The 13259-nt window shown below is 43.8% G+C and overlaps 2 protein-coding genes across 2 annotated transcripts; one reads left to right on the forward strand and one right to left on the reverse strand.

Annotated features, from left to right (window-relative positions):
- Nucleotides 1-4331: 4331 nt before the first annotated feature.
- Nucleotides 4332-6014, reverse strand: LOC131675816 (uncharacterized). The gene is made up of 2 exons (XM_058954961.1): nucleotides 4647-6014; nucleotides 4332-4487 (listed from the first exon to the last, which is right to left on the reverse strand). The coding sequence occupies exons 1-2, from the start codon at nucleotides 6012-6014 to the stop codon at nucleotides 4332-4334; spliced, it is 1524 nt and encodes a 507-aa protein (XP_058810944.1).
- Nucleotides 6015-11485: 5471 nt separating this feature from the next.
- Nucleotides 11486-12943, forward strand: LOC131675817 (uncharacterized). Its single transcript, XM_058954962.1, has 2 exons — nucleotides 11486-12037; nucleotides 12107-12943. The coding sequence occupies exons 1-2, from the start codon at nucleotides 11486-11488 to the stop codon at nucleotides 12941-12943; spliced, it is 1389 nt and encodes a 462-aa protein (XP_058810945.1).
- The last annotated feature ends 316 nt before the right edge of the window (nucleotides 12944-13259 follow it).

The following is a 13259-nucleotide window of genomic DNA, read 5'->3' on the forward strand; positions in this document are numbered from 1 at the left end:
TGTACTGACAGCATTTCATTTACAGTGAAGCGATACTCAAGGGCAGGACCATTTTGCAGATGACATAATTTAGCGTTTTTGTACCTGTCGAAATATCTCTTGATAACCCTATCTCGTGCATCTCTATTATCGAAGACAGCAACAATGGTTGGTGTTATATTGCGATCTGACCATTTAGACGGTTTCACTTTCACTCGAAAACTGCTGGTTACGTGAGGCATTTCGTCTTTGATGTCAAGGAGGGTTAGTACACTTTCAACAATACCACGGACACTTTATCCATCTTGAAGGGGGATTTTGTTGATAGCAAGACGGGGGGAGTTCACTGACTGTGAGCAATTGTTGGCAAGTTTTGCACCCGCTTCGATGATCTCAAGCTTCTCTCCGATATTGCTTATCAGTGTGTTTTGGATGGCGCACTGTCTGTCACGTTGATTACTGTTGTTGACCTTACTCTGGATCCGGTCTATTTGCTTCTTGTTAGCGGAACGAACACAGTCTAGCTCTGACTGGAGCTTTGCTAGCTGCGCTTTCAGGTCGAGTACGGTTTGCTTCAGCTGTTTGACTTCGTCTTGTACTGGATGAGAACTAACGGGTTTGCTGACTAGACTTCCGCGAATAGAGCAATGTTCGCAAAACAATATATAGTTCTGCACATCGTTAATCTCAGTGTCTCTTATATGGACACAGACGCAGTGGTACCATACTGAACAGTTGTCACAATAGATCCAACTGATTTGTTGAGCTTGCTTCGACTTCTTCCCTTTTCTTTTAGCTGCCGGATTGGATAAACCGCAGAGACCACACTTTTCCTCTTCCATACTGTGGATGAGATACTTACACAGCGCTGGCGATTCTCGTAGTTTAAATACGCGTCATTATTTTTCCGGATGTTGCTTCATAGCTACTAAAGGAGCGGGCCAGTAAACTTTAGCGAGTAGTAGACAACTGGCAACTCTAGTTGCCTCCGAAAAATTTGAGGAAAACTATCGATATCGCGCACCGCAGGTGCTTGGGTTCCGTACTCTACCGGAAATGCACTCGGAACACTTTGCTGCTGTGATACACTATAATTTTCTCGAGAAACTAGAGGGAGACACCCGCGACAACAGTAAGCGCGCATAAAATCAATTTGTGTAGAGTGCTGGCAGCTCTGTCAACCGCCTCCGCTGACGCCACTTGAAAATCGTTATTTCCGTCCAACGCGGACATCGAAGTTGCGTACTCCACCGGAAGCGTGCTCGGGACGCGGATTAGAGTAGATTATTCAAACTCTCGCGTAAAACAAAGCGAAATAACACTAGAAAATACCTTTGAAAATCGGAACTAATACACTCAAAAGTGTCAAATGTTCCCACCTTTCTCTCCATCTTGGGCCAGTCTCACGAATACCAGGGCAGCTTACTGGTTAAAAACAATCCCATTTACTTTTGCCGTCTTTGTTTGCTATTTTCCACCAGCTAGTGAAGTAGTATTTGTGTCATGTGACGTGTACGTCCATGAGCCGTAGAAAAGTCTATAGCGAATGACAGGAGTGACACCCTCCTGCGGGCTACCCAATGAAGTTCAGCCGGAAATGAACTGGAATTCTGGCTGGTTTCAGTTCGCATACGGGCTCCAGTTACACAACCGATTCTAACTAGAATCGGTTGCGTCACTGAAGCCGGAATGCGAAGTGGAACCTCTCAGAATTCCGGTTCATTTCCGGCTGAGCTTAACTGGGTAAGTGTTGTCGATCATTAACTGGCCAAAGGGACTAAGTAACAAATGTTGAGCGAAGTTGTTTAATGGGATAAATAATATGAATTTCTGCGCAATGCATAACAACCGATTCCGACTTCGGTTGCGGAATCGGTTGTTGCATTTGAGCTGGTAAACAGTTCAAGGCTCCGAATCGCTTTCCGAATGGTTTGATCTGGTACCTGCTGAACACAAATTATTTTAACATTTGAACTTAATTAAAAATCATAAACTTTTTCCATTACACCACCGTGTGTTAGATAGTCTAGGTAACAGCGAGCATCAACGACATAGTATTGTCTTAAGCGGACCCTACACGAGCAGAAATATTGACAATAAATCATTTATTGATCAATATATTGATGGTGTAAGGTCATCTTGAAAATATTGATTCTGTAGAATTTAAATGGATTGATGAGTTGAAACAGTCTTGTCAATATATTTATTGACAATATTTCTGTCTCGTGTAGGATTCGCTTTATGAGTGAATTTGTTTTCTTAAGCGGACCCTACAGGTGCAGAAATATTGTCAATAAATCGATTATTGATCAATATATTGATCGTGTAAGGGTATTTTGAAAATATTGATCATGTAGAAATCAAATGGGATTGACGTATTGAAGCAGTCTTGACAATATTTTTATTGACAATATTCTTGTCCCGTGTAGGGTCCGCTTTACAGAAAAATTCAAACCTATTTTTCTCGATGCGACAACGGTATGGCTCAGGCCCTTTAGCGGACCCTACACGAGACAGAAATATTGTCAATAAATATATTGACAAGACTGCATCAATCCATCAATCCCATTTAAATTCTATAAGCGAACCCTACACGAGCAGATATATTGGCAATAAACCAATTATTGATCAATATATTGATCGTGTAAGCCAATTTAAAAATATTGATCCTGTAGAATTCAAATGGGATTGACGTATTGATGCTATCTTGTCAATATTTTTATTGACAATATTCTGGTCTCGTGTAGGGTCCGCTATAGAATCAATATTTTCACGATGATCTTACACAATCAATATATTGATCAATATATGATTTATTGTCAATATTTCTGCTCGTGTAGGGTCCGCTTTTGATCGGTTCATGATTGAACAATACTAGACAAACATGTCAATTGGTCCCAAGTGCAAATGAGAGCCTCTCTTTGTTTACTTTCTCTTTCGATTATTATGGCTGCATCGTAAAACTTCAATATTGTTTCAGGATATATCGAAAAACTCCGATTTCTGTACCGTTTATTCAAAACGTCATATCTAACAAATGTAAACAAACTTTGCGTTGTTTAGGGCGATTTTGTATTTGTATTTGTATTTAAACAATTTCAGTCCATCTGACACTGAGTCTTAATGAACTATAACTATGACTAAACTATACATAATTAACCTAAAGTGACAACAAACGGTTCCGAAACTGTGCAGAATTAATGACGAAGTCGAAGATGTCGGTAAAATCGTTGAACCGACGGACCATTGCTAATATTGCGCTATTGGCAGCGTAGTTAGTGCTGCGCATTTCAGTCTGTAGCAGTGTTCGAGGACGAAGGACACGGGTTGGTGCGTACAGGTTAATTTGCGATAGGAGATCAGGAACATCATATTCAGCAAGAAGAAGCTTAGATACGAAGGTGGCTTGCGAGGCGTGCCTACGGTCTTTTAAGGTGTGTAGTCCTAATAATCGACAACGGTCTTCATATGGTGGCAAGTTCAGCGGATCATTCCAAGGCAATTGACGTAACGCATATCGTATGAATCTGCGCTGGACGGCTTCAATTCTTTGGCTCCAAGTTGCATGGTAGGGACACCATACGACGTTCGCGAATTCCAGCTGTGAGCGCACCAGTGAACAGTATAAAGCTTTGAAACATAAAGGATCCCGGAATTCATTGGATATTTTGAACATGAAACCTAGTAGACGATTTGCTTTGTCAATGATCGCTGAGAAGTGATGGGTGTACGTTAGCCTTTCATCTAGGATGACGCCCAAATCTTTTACATGGTCAACGCGTTGCAGCTGAGTTCCAGCGATGTTGTAGTTGAAAGTAAACATGTTCCTCGTTCGATGAAAGCTGATAACAAAGCATTTAGCAACAGTAAGAACCATCATGTTTCTTTTACACCAACTGTTGAAGGTATCAACGAGATACTGTAGCTCACGGCAATCGGCTTCTTTCTTTATAACTAGAAATATTTTCATTTCGTCAGCAAAGAACAGTTTTCCTCCACGCATCAAGATGAAAACCACATCATTCACGAACAGTGTAAACAGTAACGGACCAAGCGTACTACCTTGAGGAACTCCAGAATGGTTGGAAAAGGATTCAGATACATTGTCACCAATTTGGACAACGACTTCACGGTGAATAAGGTATGATCGCAGCCAACGGCAGAATCGGGCAGTGCATCCAAGTTTAGCAAGCTTCGTTAACAGTATTTCATGGTTAACAGTGTCAAACGCTGCCTTAAGATCAGTGTAGATCGTGTCCACCTGCAGTTGTTTGGACATTTGTTCTGTGCAGAAGGACGTGAAAGAGACCAGGTTCGTCTCAACCGATCTGACATGTGCTAATGTAGTGCCGTCAAGCTGAACACAGCGCCTCGTTGATGAGCGATTCGAAAACCTTCGACTCGACTCGCAATGAAGTAATACCACGGTAGTTTTCGATATTGGATTTGTCACCATTTTTGAACACTGGGAACATCACCGAACACTTCCATTCATTAGGAAATTTAAGCTGTTGAAGTGACATATTGAAAAGGTGTGCCAGTGGGATCGCTAAAATATCGGAACATTTTTTCAGTATAGCAGAGGGTATAGCACTTAGCCCTGGAGCAAACGACGATTTAGTTTTCCGAATTGCAGAGAGAACCGATTGTTCTGAAATTGTGAATACATCCATATCCACAGCGTCAACAGGAACATCACGAACCGCATTTTCGATCTCGATTACAGATGGCACATCAGTCGTGAAAACACCCGAGAAGTAACTGGCAAATAGTGAGCATTTTGCCGCAGTCGTAGTCGCTATCTCGTCATTGTAAACCATCTTAGATGGGAGGCCAGTTTCTTTTCTTTTCGTGTTAACGAAAGACCAAAAGCCTTTCGGATTTCTTCGTAAGTTTTGTTGAATGCGGTTCACATATCGTTTGTACAGCAGTTTATTGTAACTACGATACTCATTACTGGCTATTGCAAAGAAGCGCTTGAGAAAAGGACACCGTCGATTAGTGTACGCTCGAAGAGCTTTGGCACGAGTACGTTTCAGATTCCGAAGCATGGCGTTAGACCATGGAGGCTTCCTAGGAGGTTGGCATTTAGGCACGGATATTTGAACACAGTCAAGCAGTAGTCGGTTGTAAAGGTCAACTGCAGCATCTACATCCACATGATCAAGTAGTACACTCCAGTCGATCAACAATAGGGAGCGGCGCAATGTAGCTAGATTAGTTTTGCGAAAATTACGACGATCCGCAACTAATGCTTCTTCGTATTGCAGGGTGCTGCTGGTAGAAATTGTTATTTCTAAAGCGGGATGGTAGTTATCCAAAGGAACAATCACATTAGAAGCTTCACTCACAGAACACACAGGCAGAGCAATCCCATTTACGAAGACGAGGTCCAGAAAACGAGATTGGTGGTTGGAGATCGTGTTTACTTGATTTAGTCCGTGGAAAGCCATCCCGTCCAGTAGTAAACGGCTGGCAGGATTAGTTGTCGAGGATGACGGGCTAGGGTAAGCGTAACCACGCTCAGAGGCTACCCACATAAGTCCTGGTTGGTTGAAATCACCAAGCACTATCATCGCATCGTTTGCATTTTCCTGAGAAGAAATGCATTCTATAGAGTCTAGATGGAGCTGCATAATATTGCAGTCAAGACGTTTTTCAGGAGGGATGTAAACAGCGCAAATAAAGTAGCACTTCATCGATGTGGTAATCTTCGTCCAAACAGCTTCGATGCATGATGAACTATCTACACCAAATTCACAGGAGACAAGTGCGGAAGAAACAGCTATCAAAACTCCTCCGCCGCGACCGTGAATGTTGTTACTATCGCATCGATCCGCACGATAAACCGTGTAACCATCCCCGAAGAGCTGCACAGATGTAATGCGATCATCAAGCCAAGTTTCTGTCAGAACGTAAATATCGTAGTCACCGTCAGCTGCAGTCAAGTACACGTCCTCGATTTTCGTCCTTAGTCCTCTGACGTTTTGGTAGTACAACCGCAACCCGTCAACGCCAAACAGGTGTCCAGGCATATTATCCGAACGTAATGTACTCGATGGCAAGCTAGAAACCAAAAGGTTTTCAGGAAGCGGATCGTCATAAACAGCAAAATACTCGCCTGAGAAGGGAGTTCGGAAGACCCCCTCACGACCTCCGAACGCATGGCCGGGACGACTGAGCTGGCCGCTGGCTGGTAGCACGACTGCGTCGGAGCGCTCGAGGGCTTCCGTAATACTGTATAACGGGCGTCCCGGTGATGGCAGCGCAGATGCGGGTACGGTGGTGTATACGAAATGAAGCTTTGTTCAAAATACGGCACACGCAATGTGCTCGCTGACGTGCTGCAAACCAAGAGGTTTTCAGAGATCGGATGATCATTTAAAGCAAAATACTCGCCTGAGAAGGGAGTTCGGAAGACCCCCTCACGACCTCCGAACGCAGGACCGGGACGGCTGAGCTGGTCGCTGGCTGGTAGCACGACTGCGTCGGAGCGCTTGCGGGCTCCCGTAGTACTGTACAACGGGCGTCCCGGTGATGGCGGTACAGCGTGAATTTGTCGAAGCAGTCTCGGCAATGACGGTGAAATTATTTTTGGACTAAAAGATGGCATGTACACTGAGAAAGTAGTTCGGTGCTCGATGGTGTTTCGTGTACAGTAATTTCCCATTAGCTAATTTGTTACAATTGGGCTTTCTAAATTCTCTGTAGGAAGTCGTCGGTTCTGCTGGGGTTCGCGAATAGATTTTCTTGACATGTCAATAAATTCCCGGAACAGTAGGCCTTCAGGCCAAGTAGAAGGGTTAAGAGCTTGCTGCTTCAGTACTGGGTCAAGGCCAATTTTGAACGATACGTAAGACAGATTTGTAGTGTCCTTCCCCTTTGGAACCAATTTCACGATGTCTGTTGTCACTTCAACGTTCAAACAGCGCAAGAGAATTTTTTGAACGTCATTATCAGTGATCATCGGATGAAAGCCGGTCAAATATAACCAGAATTTGGGTGGTGGGGCAACAGGAACAATAGGGATCTTTAGGGGTGTGCGGGTTAAGGCATATTCTGATGCAGATTAGTACCGTGAGTTAATATCTCAGTCCTTTTTCAATTTTTTGGCCCGAAACTATTGAAAAAAACATTTTTTAGTTTGTTTCCTTTTAGGACAATAACACATCCAAACCCATGCGACTTGCACGACCCTATAGGTTGCCTTATCAGATCTACCATAGTTTGCAGATGAAACTTGGGATGGCAGGTTGCCAGCGGATTGACAAAGTACCAGATCATGCTGTGTGGGGTCCTGTCCCGGTTAACAATGAGGCGAACGAGATATTTGCAGATACGTCATTTAGTAAGACAACTGTCAGTTTGCTGGTATAGTTTAATTTGGTTTTTTTAAATTTAAAAATCATAAAAGAATAATTAAGGTTTAAGAATGATATGAGTGTACTCGTAAGGACACCCGCTACCAATACATATGAAAAACTGGCACAATTTTTCCAAATTAAAGATCCCTATTGAAGTAACCGACAGGTCACTAAGCACAATATCGTTTGTACCACGGTCAACAGTTGCACGAATAGGCTGTCCTTGATTCCCACGGCGACGCTTCTCTCCCAGTGTGGGCCAAATAGGCGTATTCGATTGGTCGGTGGAGAGAACTGGTATGATATTCGTCTGGTCAATATTATTTTGAGATACCGACAGGCGTTCGACTTTTTCACTTAGTGATTCGACGAATGAAGAAAGTTGTTGAATTTGGCATAGCAAACTTTCAACATTAGGTGCACTAAGCCTCGGTTCAACTTGATCTGCAATATACGAGCGCACACTCCTTCCTTTTAATTCATCACGGCACGGTGAGCAGAAAAAAACAATCTTGCCCTGTGACAACAGCTCTTTATTAGCGCGATGGTTAAAACCAAGGCACTGCTGGCCGATGTGGAAAAATGTATCACAAAAGCCACAACAGACTGGCTCGAGATCATTAACCGGGAGCTTACACGTACCGCACTCTTTTTTCTCCATCACTGCTACCCGTGTTTACACTTTACACCAACAAAGTGGCAGCAATGAAATCGATCACTGTACGCAAAGTTATCTCGGCACAAAACAGGCAACAAACACGTTAAAATTAGCTGTTTTTTTTCACTAGTTCGACGGCAAATACTTTACCACCCGATTAGTGAAAACACAACGATGCAAATATGCACTAAACACGACGAATATTAAAAAATAGTCGGAACGATAAAAACACAACCACGCTTCGCTGAATGCAAAGAATATTGAGTTTATTATGCCAAATAAAAACTAAGCATTGACTCTTTATCGTCCACAACTAATAGAGAAAAATAATAACTCTTTAAATGTTAATTTAATAATAACTCTTTAAATGTTAATTTAAAGCCCGTCTCTCAAAACGTCACAATAAAATGTACCATCTACAAACGGTGTTGCCAAGACCACATATGTAAAAGACCATAATATCAAAAGTGATCGGACAAAGTGAAATAAAATAATGGTCATCAATTATCTCCCTATTATCTTCGCGAAACATATTTAGTATGCTTATACGATCCTGCAACGAGTAAATGCAGAGATGAGAGTAGAATTAATAGCCTTCTGTGTGCTTTAATTTTTAAATAAATTTAAAAGTTGCAAGGAAATTTTTGCACGAGATTTTCTCCGTTTGACGTTTCTGTTAGATATAATGTAATGAAAAAAAGCTCTAGATTTCAACTAGTATATTCTGGTTGCAGTTGAAAACTGGAAAATCCATCCAGCGACACCTTTCATTTGATTTTTAAAACCGTTATTCTGAATTTGAATGCTTCCGGATCCGTCGATGGTGGCCAGTGTGGCCAATGAGACTTTGAATGACTGTTGGTGACCTAGATCTACAAACTCAACAGTTGTGTTCACATTTTGGAAGAAATCACCTTTTTATATTCATCGCAGAATTCGTTAGAATCGGGATTTGCTGCGCGATCATACGTATCACCCTGTAATTCAGGAACCAGAACTCGGATCCACACAAAATTCAACAGCAGCTGATGGACGTTTCATTTAAAATCAAGTTTGTCAAAATCGGTTCAGAAAATTTCGAGAAACCGATGTGGACAAATCAACAAATTTTGTTTTGTAACCATACTCTTCAACTCGTAATCCGGAACAAGATGTCGGTTGAAAATCAAATTCAATAGCAACCTATGGGAATATTATATCTTTCATTTGAATCTTAGTTTGTAAAAATCGGTTCAGCCATCTCCGAGAAACCGATGTGGACATTTTGTTAACAAATTTGCACATACACGCATACATACTGTTGGGCCACTGTCTAAAATCTGAGGTCTGCGCATTTAGCGTGTAGGTCGGCGAGGATGTTGCTGTTGCGCGCACTTACCAAAATCTGGGGTATGCGCGTTTAGCGTGTAGGCCGGCTATAAATCCCAATAAACAAAAAGGCGGCTAGGCGGTTTAAACTAGATGGCGATCAGTAGCCTATTGCACCTTTGTTCTACGCTGCCCGCCGTAACTTGCCGTTTACTATAAAAGTAGTGTGGGATGTTTCTGCTGGGCGCACTGCCCAAGATGTGGTGTATGCGCGTTTAGTGTGTAGGCTGGCTAGAAACGTCAAACGTCAGAGAATCTGAAGACACATTGCGAGTTCGGTCGAGAAGATAATAGCTAAATTTATTAGTGCTAATTAAAATATCCTAATTCTACTTAAGTAAGAAAACTAAAATAAAACCTAAATTTATTATTCTAGTTTAAAAGCGTAAGTAAAAAATAGTGAATTCATAAAGTTAAAACCTAATGTGTTATTCTAATTAAAACACTTACAGAACTAAAAGTTTGGTTAGGATTTATACCCTGAATTCTCCCCGTGTAGGGTGGATCATCAATCCGGTGAAAAATACCGAAAGTGTAGGTAAATTATAAGAAAAATTGTATAACCTAACTAAATTTAATATATTTGCAGTATAAAGCTGCACTGCTCTACACAGACGAAAAGTGCTTCTATTAACCGGTATTTCATTTCCATTCCGCCCCTACACAACTTTATAACTTTCGTTATGAGCAATCATAATTCCGGCTCAAAGGACCAGGATGGTCCGGGAAACGGTTCGCAACAAACGCCGGACCTAAGCCGGACGGGAGGCTGCGTCGCATGTACGCGCCCCGATTCCTACGATAATTTTGTGCAGTGTGACAACTGCGACAGCTGGTGGTACATGCGTTGTGCGGGAGTAACCAGTTCGATAGAGGAACGGCCGTGGACGTGTCGCAATTGTTTACCACAGAGTGTGGTATCGTCATCTAGCAATCAGTCTGCGCGGGTCGCATTACGACTGAAGCTCCTAGAGGAAGAGCGCGCAATTGAGCGGCGCGAGTTGGAGGCCGAATAGAAGGCTTTGGAACTGGAGCGCAATGCAATGCAGCTGGAGCGGAAGGCAATCCAGGAAAAGTAAAGGCTGCTGGAAGAACAACTGACAGAAGGGAATGCTGGCAGCAGAGTATGTCGTCGTACCAGCATGCAGCGTGTTAATCTTTGGGTCGAAAAACAAATGGCAGAGGATACAGCATCGGCCGCTGCTGTAGTGGGCAACAACGTCTTACAAGAACCAACCGATAGCAGTCAGTTGGCAACGTCCGACCGAAGGATGGTCAGCCAGCAAACGAACCAAAAGGGCAAGGCACCGATAGCGGGTGTGGAGCGCCCTACAGATCGAAGTCAAAAGCAGGAAGTTCAGCAGCGAAATACTGGGGTGATTCTCAAGGAGGTTCCGTATTATCGCTCGAATTTGTATGGAGGCAACCTTTTCCCCTCACTGCCCCCCGTACTGCCACCAGGTAAGCCACCCATCTTTATCAATGCATTTTCCGCTCAACAGAGCGAAGACCCATACCATCAATTACAAACGCAAGTAGGTTCAATGAACTTGACTAATGAGGACCATTATCCCACCCCCTCCGTTCCATTTCCCACATTGAGTGGAAATGAGACACGGTTTGCTCCTAGAGCAATGACACAGTCCAATGTCAACTTCAGTCAAGCGAATGCGCCTCTTTCAGCGACAAACGTAACGTCTGAGCAAACCCCTACTCCCTCGCAGTTAGCCGCGCGACAGATAATGCCCCGTGATTTACCCCCCTTGGCCGGTGATCCCGCGGACTGGCCGATATTTATCAGTGCTTTCGCGAATACGACCGCCGCGTGTGGATATTCCCGTGTAGAAAATCTTGCGAGATTGCAGCGGTGTTTGAAAGGTGCAGCGTATGAAGCCGTCAGCTCCTCTACGGACGACCGGAATTGCTGATCAACGTGCTGTTGGATAAGGTACGATCAACTCCAGCACCCAAGGCGGAAAAGCTCGAGACACTCATCGAGTTTGGGATGGCTGTGCAAAGCCTGTGTGACCATCTGCTAGCACCGGGACTACAATCTCACCTTACGAATCCATACTAGCTGATAGAGTTGGTGGAGAAGCTCCCAGCCCACGCGAAGATGGAGTGGGCAAATGTCATGCAGCGGTATCCAGAGGCAAACCTGAAAACCTTTGGAGAATTTATGGATGGAATGGTGATTTCAGCAAGCAGAGTGACACTGTACACCGGCGGAAGCTGCAAAAGCGGTTCCGAGGAGAGAACCAAACCGAAGGTTCGAGGATCGATAAATACTCACGCTAGTCGGCCAGAGTCGACGAATACGGATGAAAGGAGGTGTTACGTTTGCAAAGGCGTAGGACATCGTGTACGGGAATGTCAAACATTCAAAGCGCTTTCCGTGGACAATCGGTGGAAGACGGCGCAAAGTCACCAGCTGTGCCGTAGCTGCCTGAACGAGCATGGCCGTAGGAGTTGTCGCAATGCCAGCCCATGCGGAATCAACGGATGTACTTTCCGCCACCATCCTCTGTTACATTCCAACCGCAGTGACCGAACGTCTGGAGAAACGGTATCGCGAAATATCGAAGCGAATGGAAATCATATGCATCACTCCGCAAATCAATCGTTGCTGTTTCGTATCTTGCCAGTGACGCTGTATGGTCCACGGAAGGCAATTAAAACGTTTGCTTTCCTCGATGATGGATCACACCTTACACTCGTTGAAAAGTAACTCGCCAAGGACCTTGGGGTTAGTGGCAGTAGTGCCCCACTCTGTATAACGTGGACAGGCGATGTTTCGAGAGTAGAACCAGACTCGAAGCAATTGCAGCTGCTGGTATCAAGTGCCAATGAAGGAAAGCGACTGAAACTGAACGATGTACGCACAGTTAAAAAACTTGCCTTACCTGAGCAAACACTGCGAATCGGTGATCTTGAAGATGATTTCCAATATCTCAAGGGTCTACCGATAACTGAGTATGAAAATGCCATTCCACGATTGCTGATCGGAGTGAATAATCTTCATCTCTCTGTTCCGTTGAAAGTGAAGGAAGGAAGGGTTAATGAGCCAGTGGCCGTAAAAACTCGTCTAGGATGGTGCGTGTATGGAAGGAGTGGTGACATGGTAGCGAGTTCGTGCAACTTCCATGCATGCGGGTGCAACAGCGACCGTAATCTACACGAGCTGGTGAAGGATTATTTCACACTCGAGGATGTTGGAACGAAACCAGCGGTCGAACTCGTATCTGCGGAAGACCAACGAGCACTGCTGATATTGCAGCAGACCACAGTACGTTCGGAAGAGAGATATGAAACGGGGTTACTGTGGAAGTACGACGATATCGAGTTTCCAGAAAGCTATGGAATGGCACTGCGCAGGCTTGAATGCCTGGAACGTCGGATGGCAAGGAATCCGTCTCTAAGGGAGAATTTAAACCGACAAATAGAGGAGTACCAGGAAAAGGGTTATGCGCACGAAGCTACCGACGAGGAATTGAATTCTTTCTCGGTTTCGCCAATTTGCAGTGGCGCTTTCAGCAGACATCAAGGAAATGTTTCACCAAATAAGAATCCGTGAAGTAGACCGACATTCGCAAAGGTTCCTATGGCGTGATGATCCCTCGACTCCTCCTAAGATTTTTGTCATGGATGTAGCCACATTTGGGTCGACCTGTTCCCCAGCGTCAGCGTAGTACGTGAAAAACCGTGTAGCGGTCATGTCATATTCAGCAATATTTTTCAAATTGGCACCCAACTGCTAAAAATTGGCGCCCAACTGCAGGATTTTTTCGGAAGTCTTGAAGAATAATCTGGAGAATATTGTTGAAGTTATGATTGTTTTCGTCATTTATTTTCTTTCTTATGTACATAGTTATTCTAGGTTCGTGTTGTAA

This window comes from Topomyia yanbarensis, chromosome 1 (genome assembly GCF_030247195.1).
Source record: "Topomyia yanbarensis strain Yona2022 chromosome 1, ASM3024719v1, whole genome shotgun sequence".
NCBI lineage: Eukaryota > Metazoa > Arthropoda > Insecta > Diptera > Culicidae > Topomyia > Topomyia yanbarensis.

Excerpts from the sequence above, each read along its gene's own strand:
- LOC131675817 (XM_058954962.1), top strand. The coding sequence starts at position 11,486 with ATGGAGTGGGCAAATGTCATGCAGCGGTATCCAGAGGCAAACCTGAAA. Across the intron at positions 12,038-12,106 it reads CGCTGTATGGTCCACGGAAG|GACCTTGGGGTTAGTGGCAG; the intron begins GCAATTAAAACG and ends TAACTCGCCAAG.
- LOC131675816 (XM_058954961.1), bottom strand. The coding sequence starts at position 6,014 with ATGCCTGGACACCTGTTTGGCGTTGACGGGTTGCGGTTGTACTACCAA. Across the intron at positions 4,488-4,646 it reads TTGACGCTGTGGATATGGAT|CTTAAATTTCCTAATGAATG; the intron begins GTATTCACAATT and ends TCACTTCAACAG.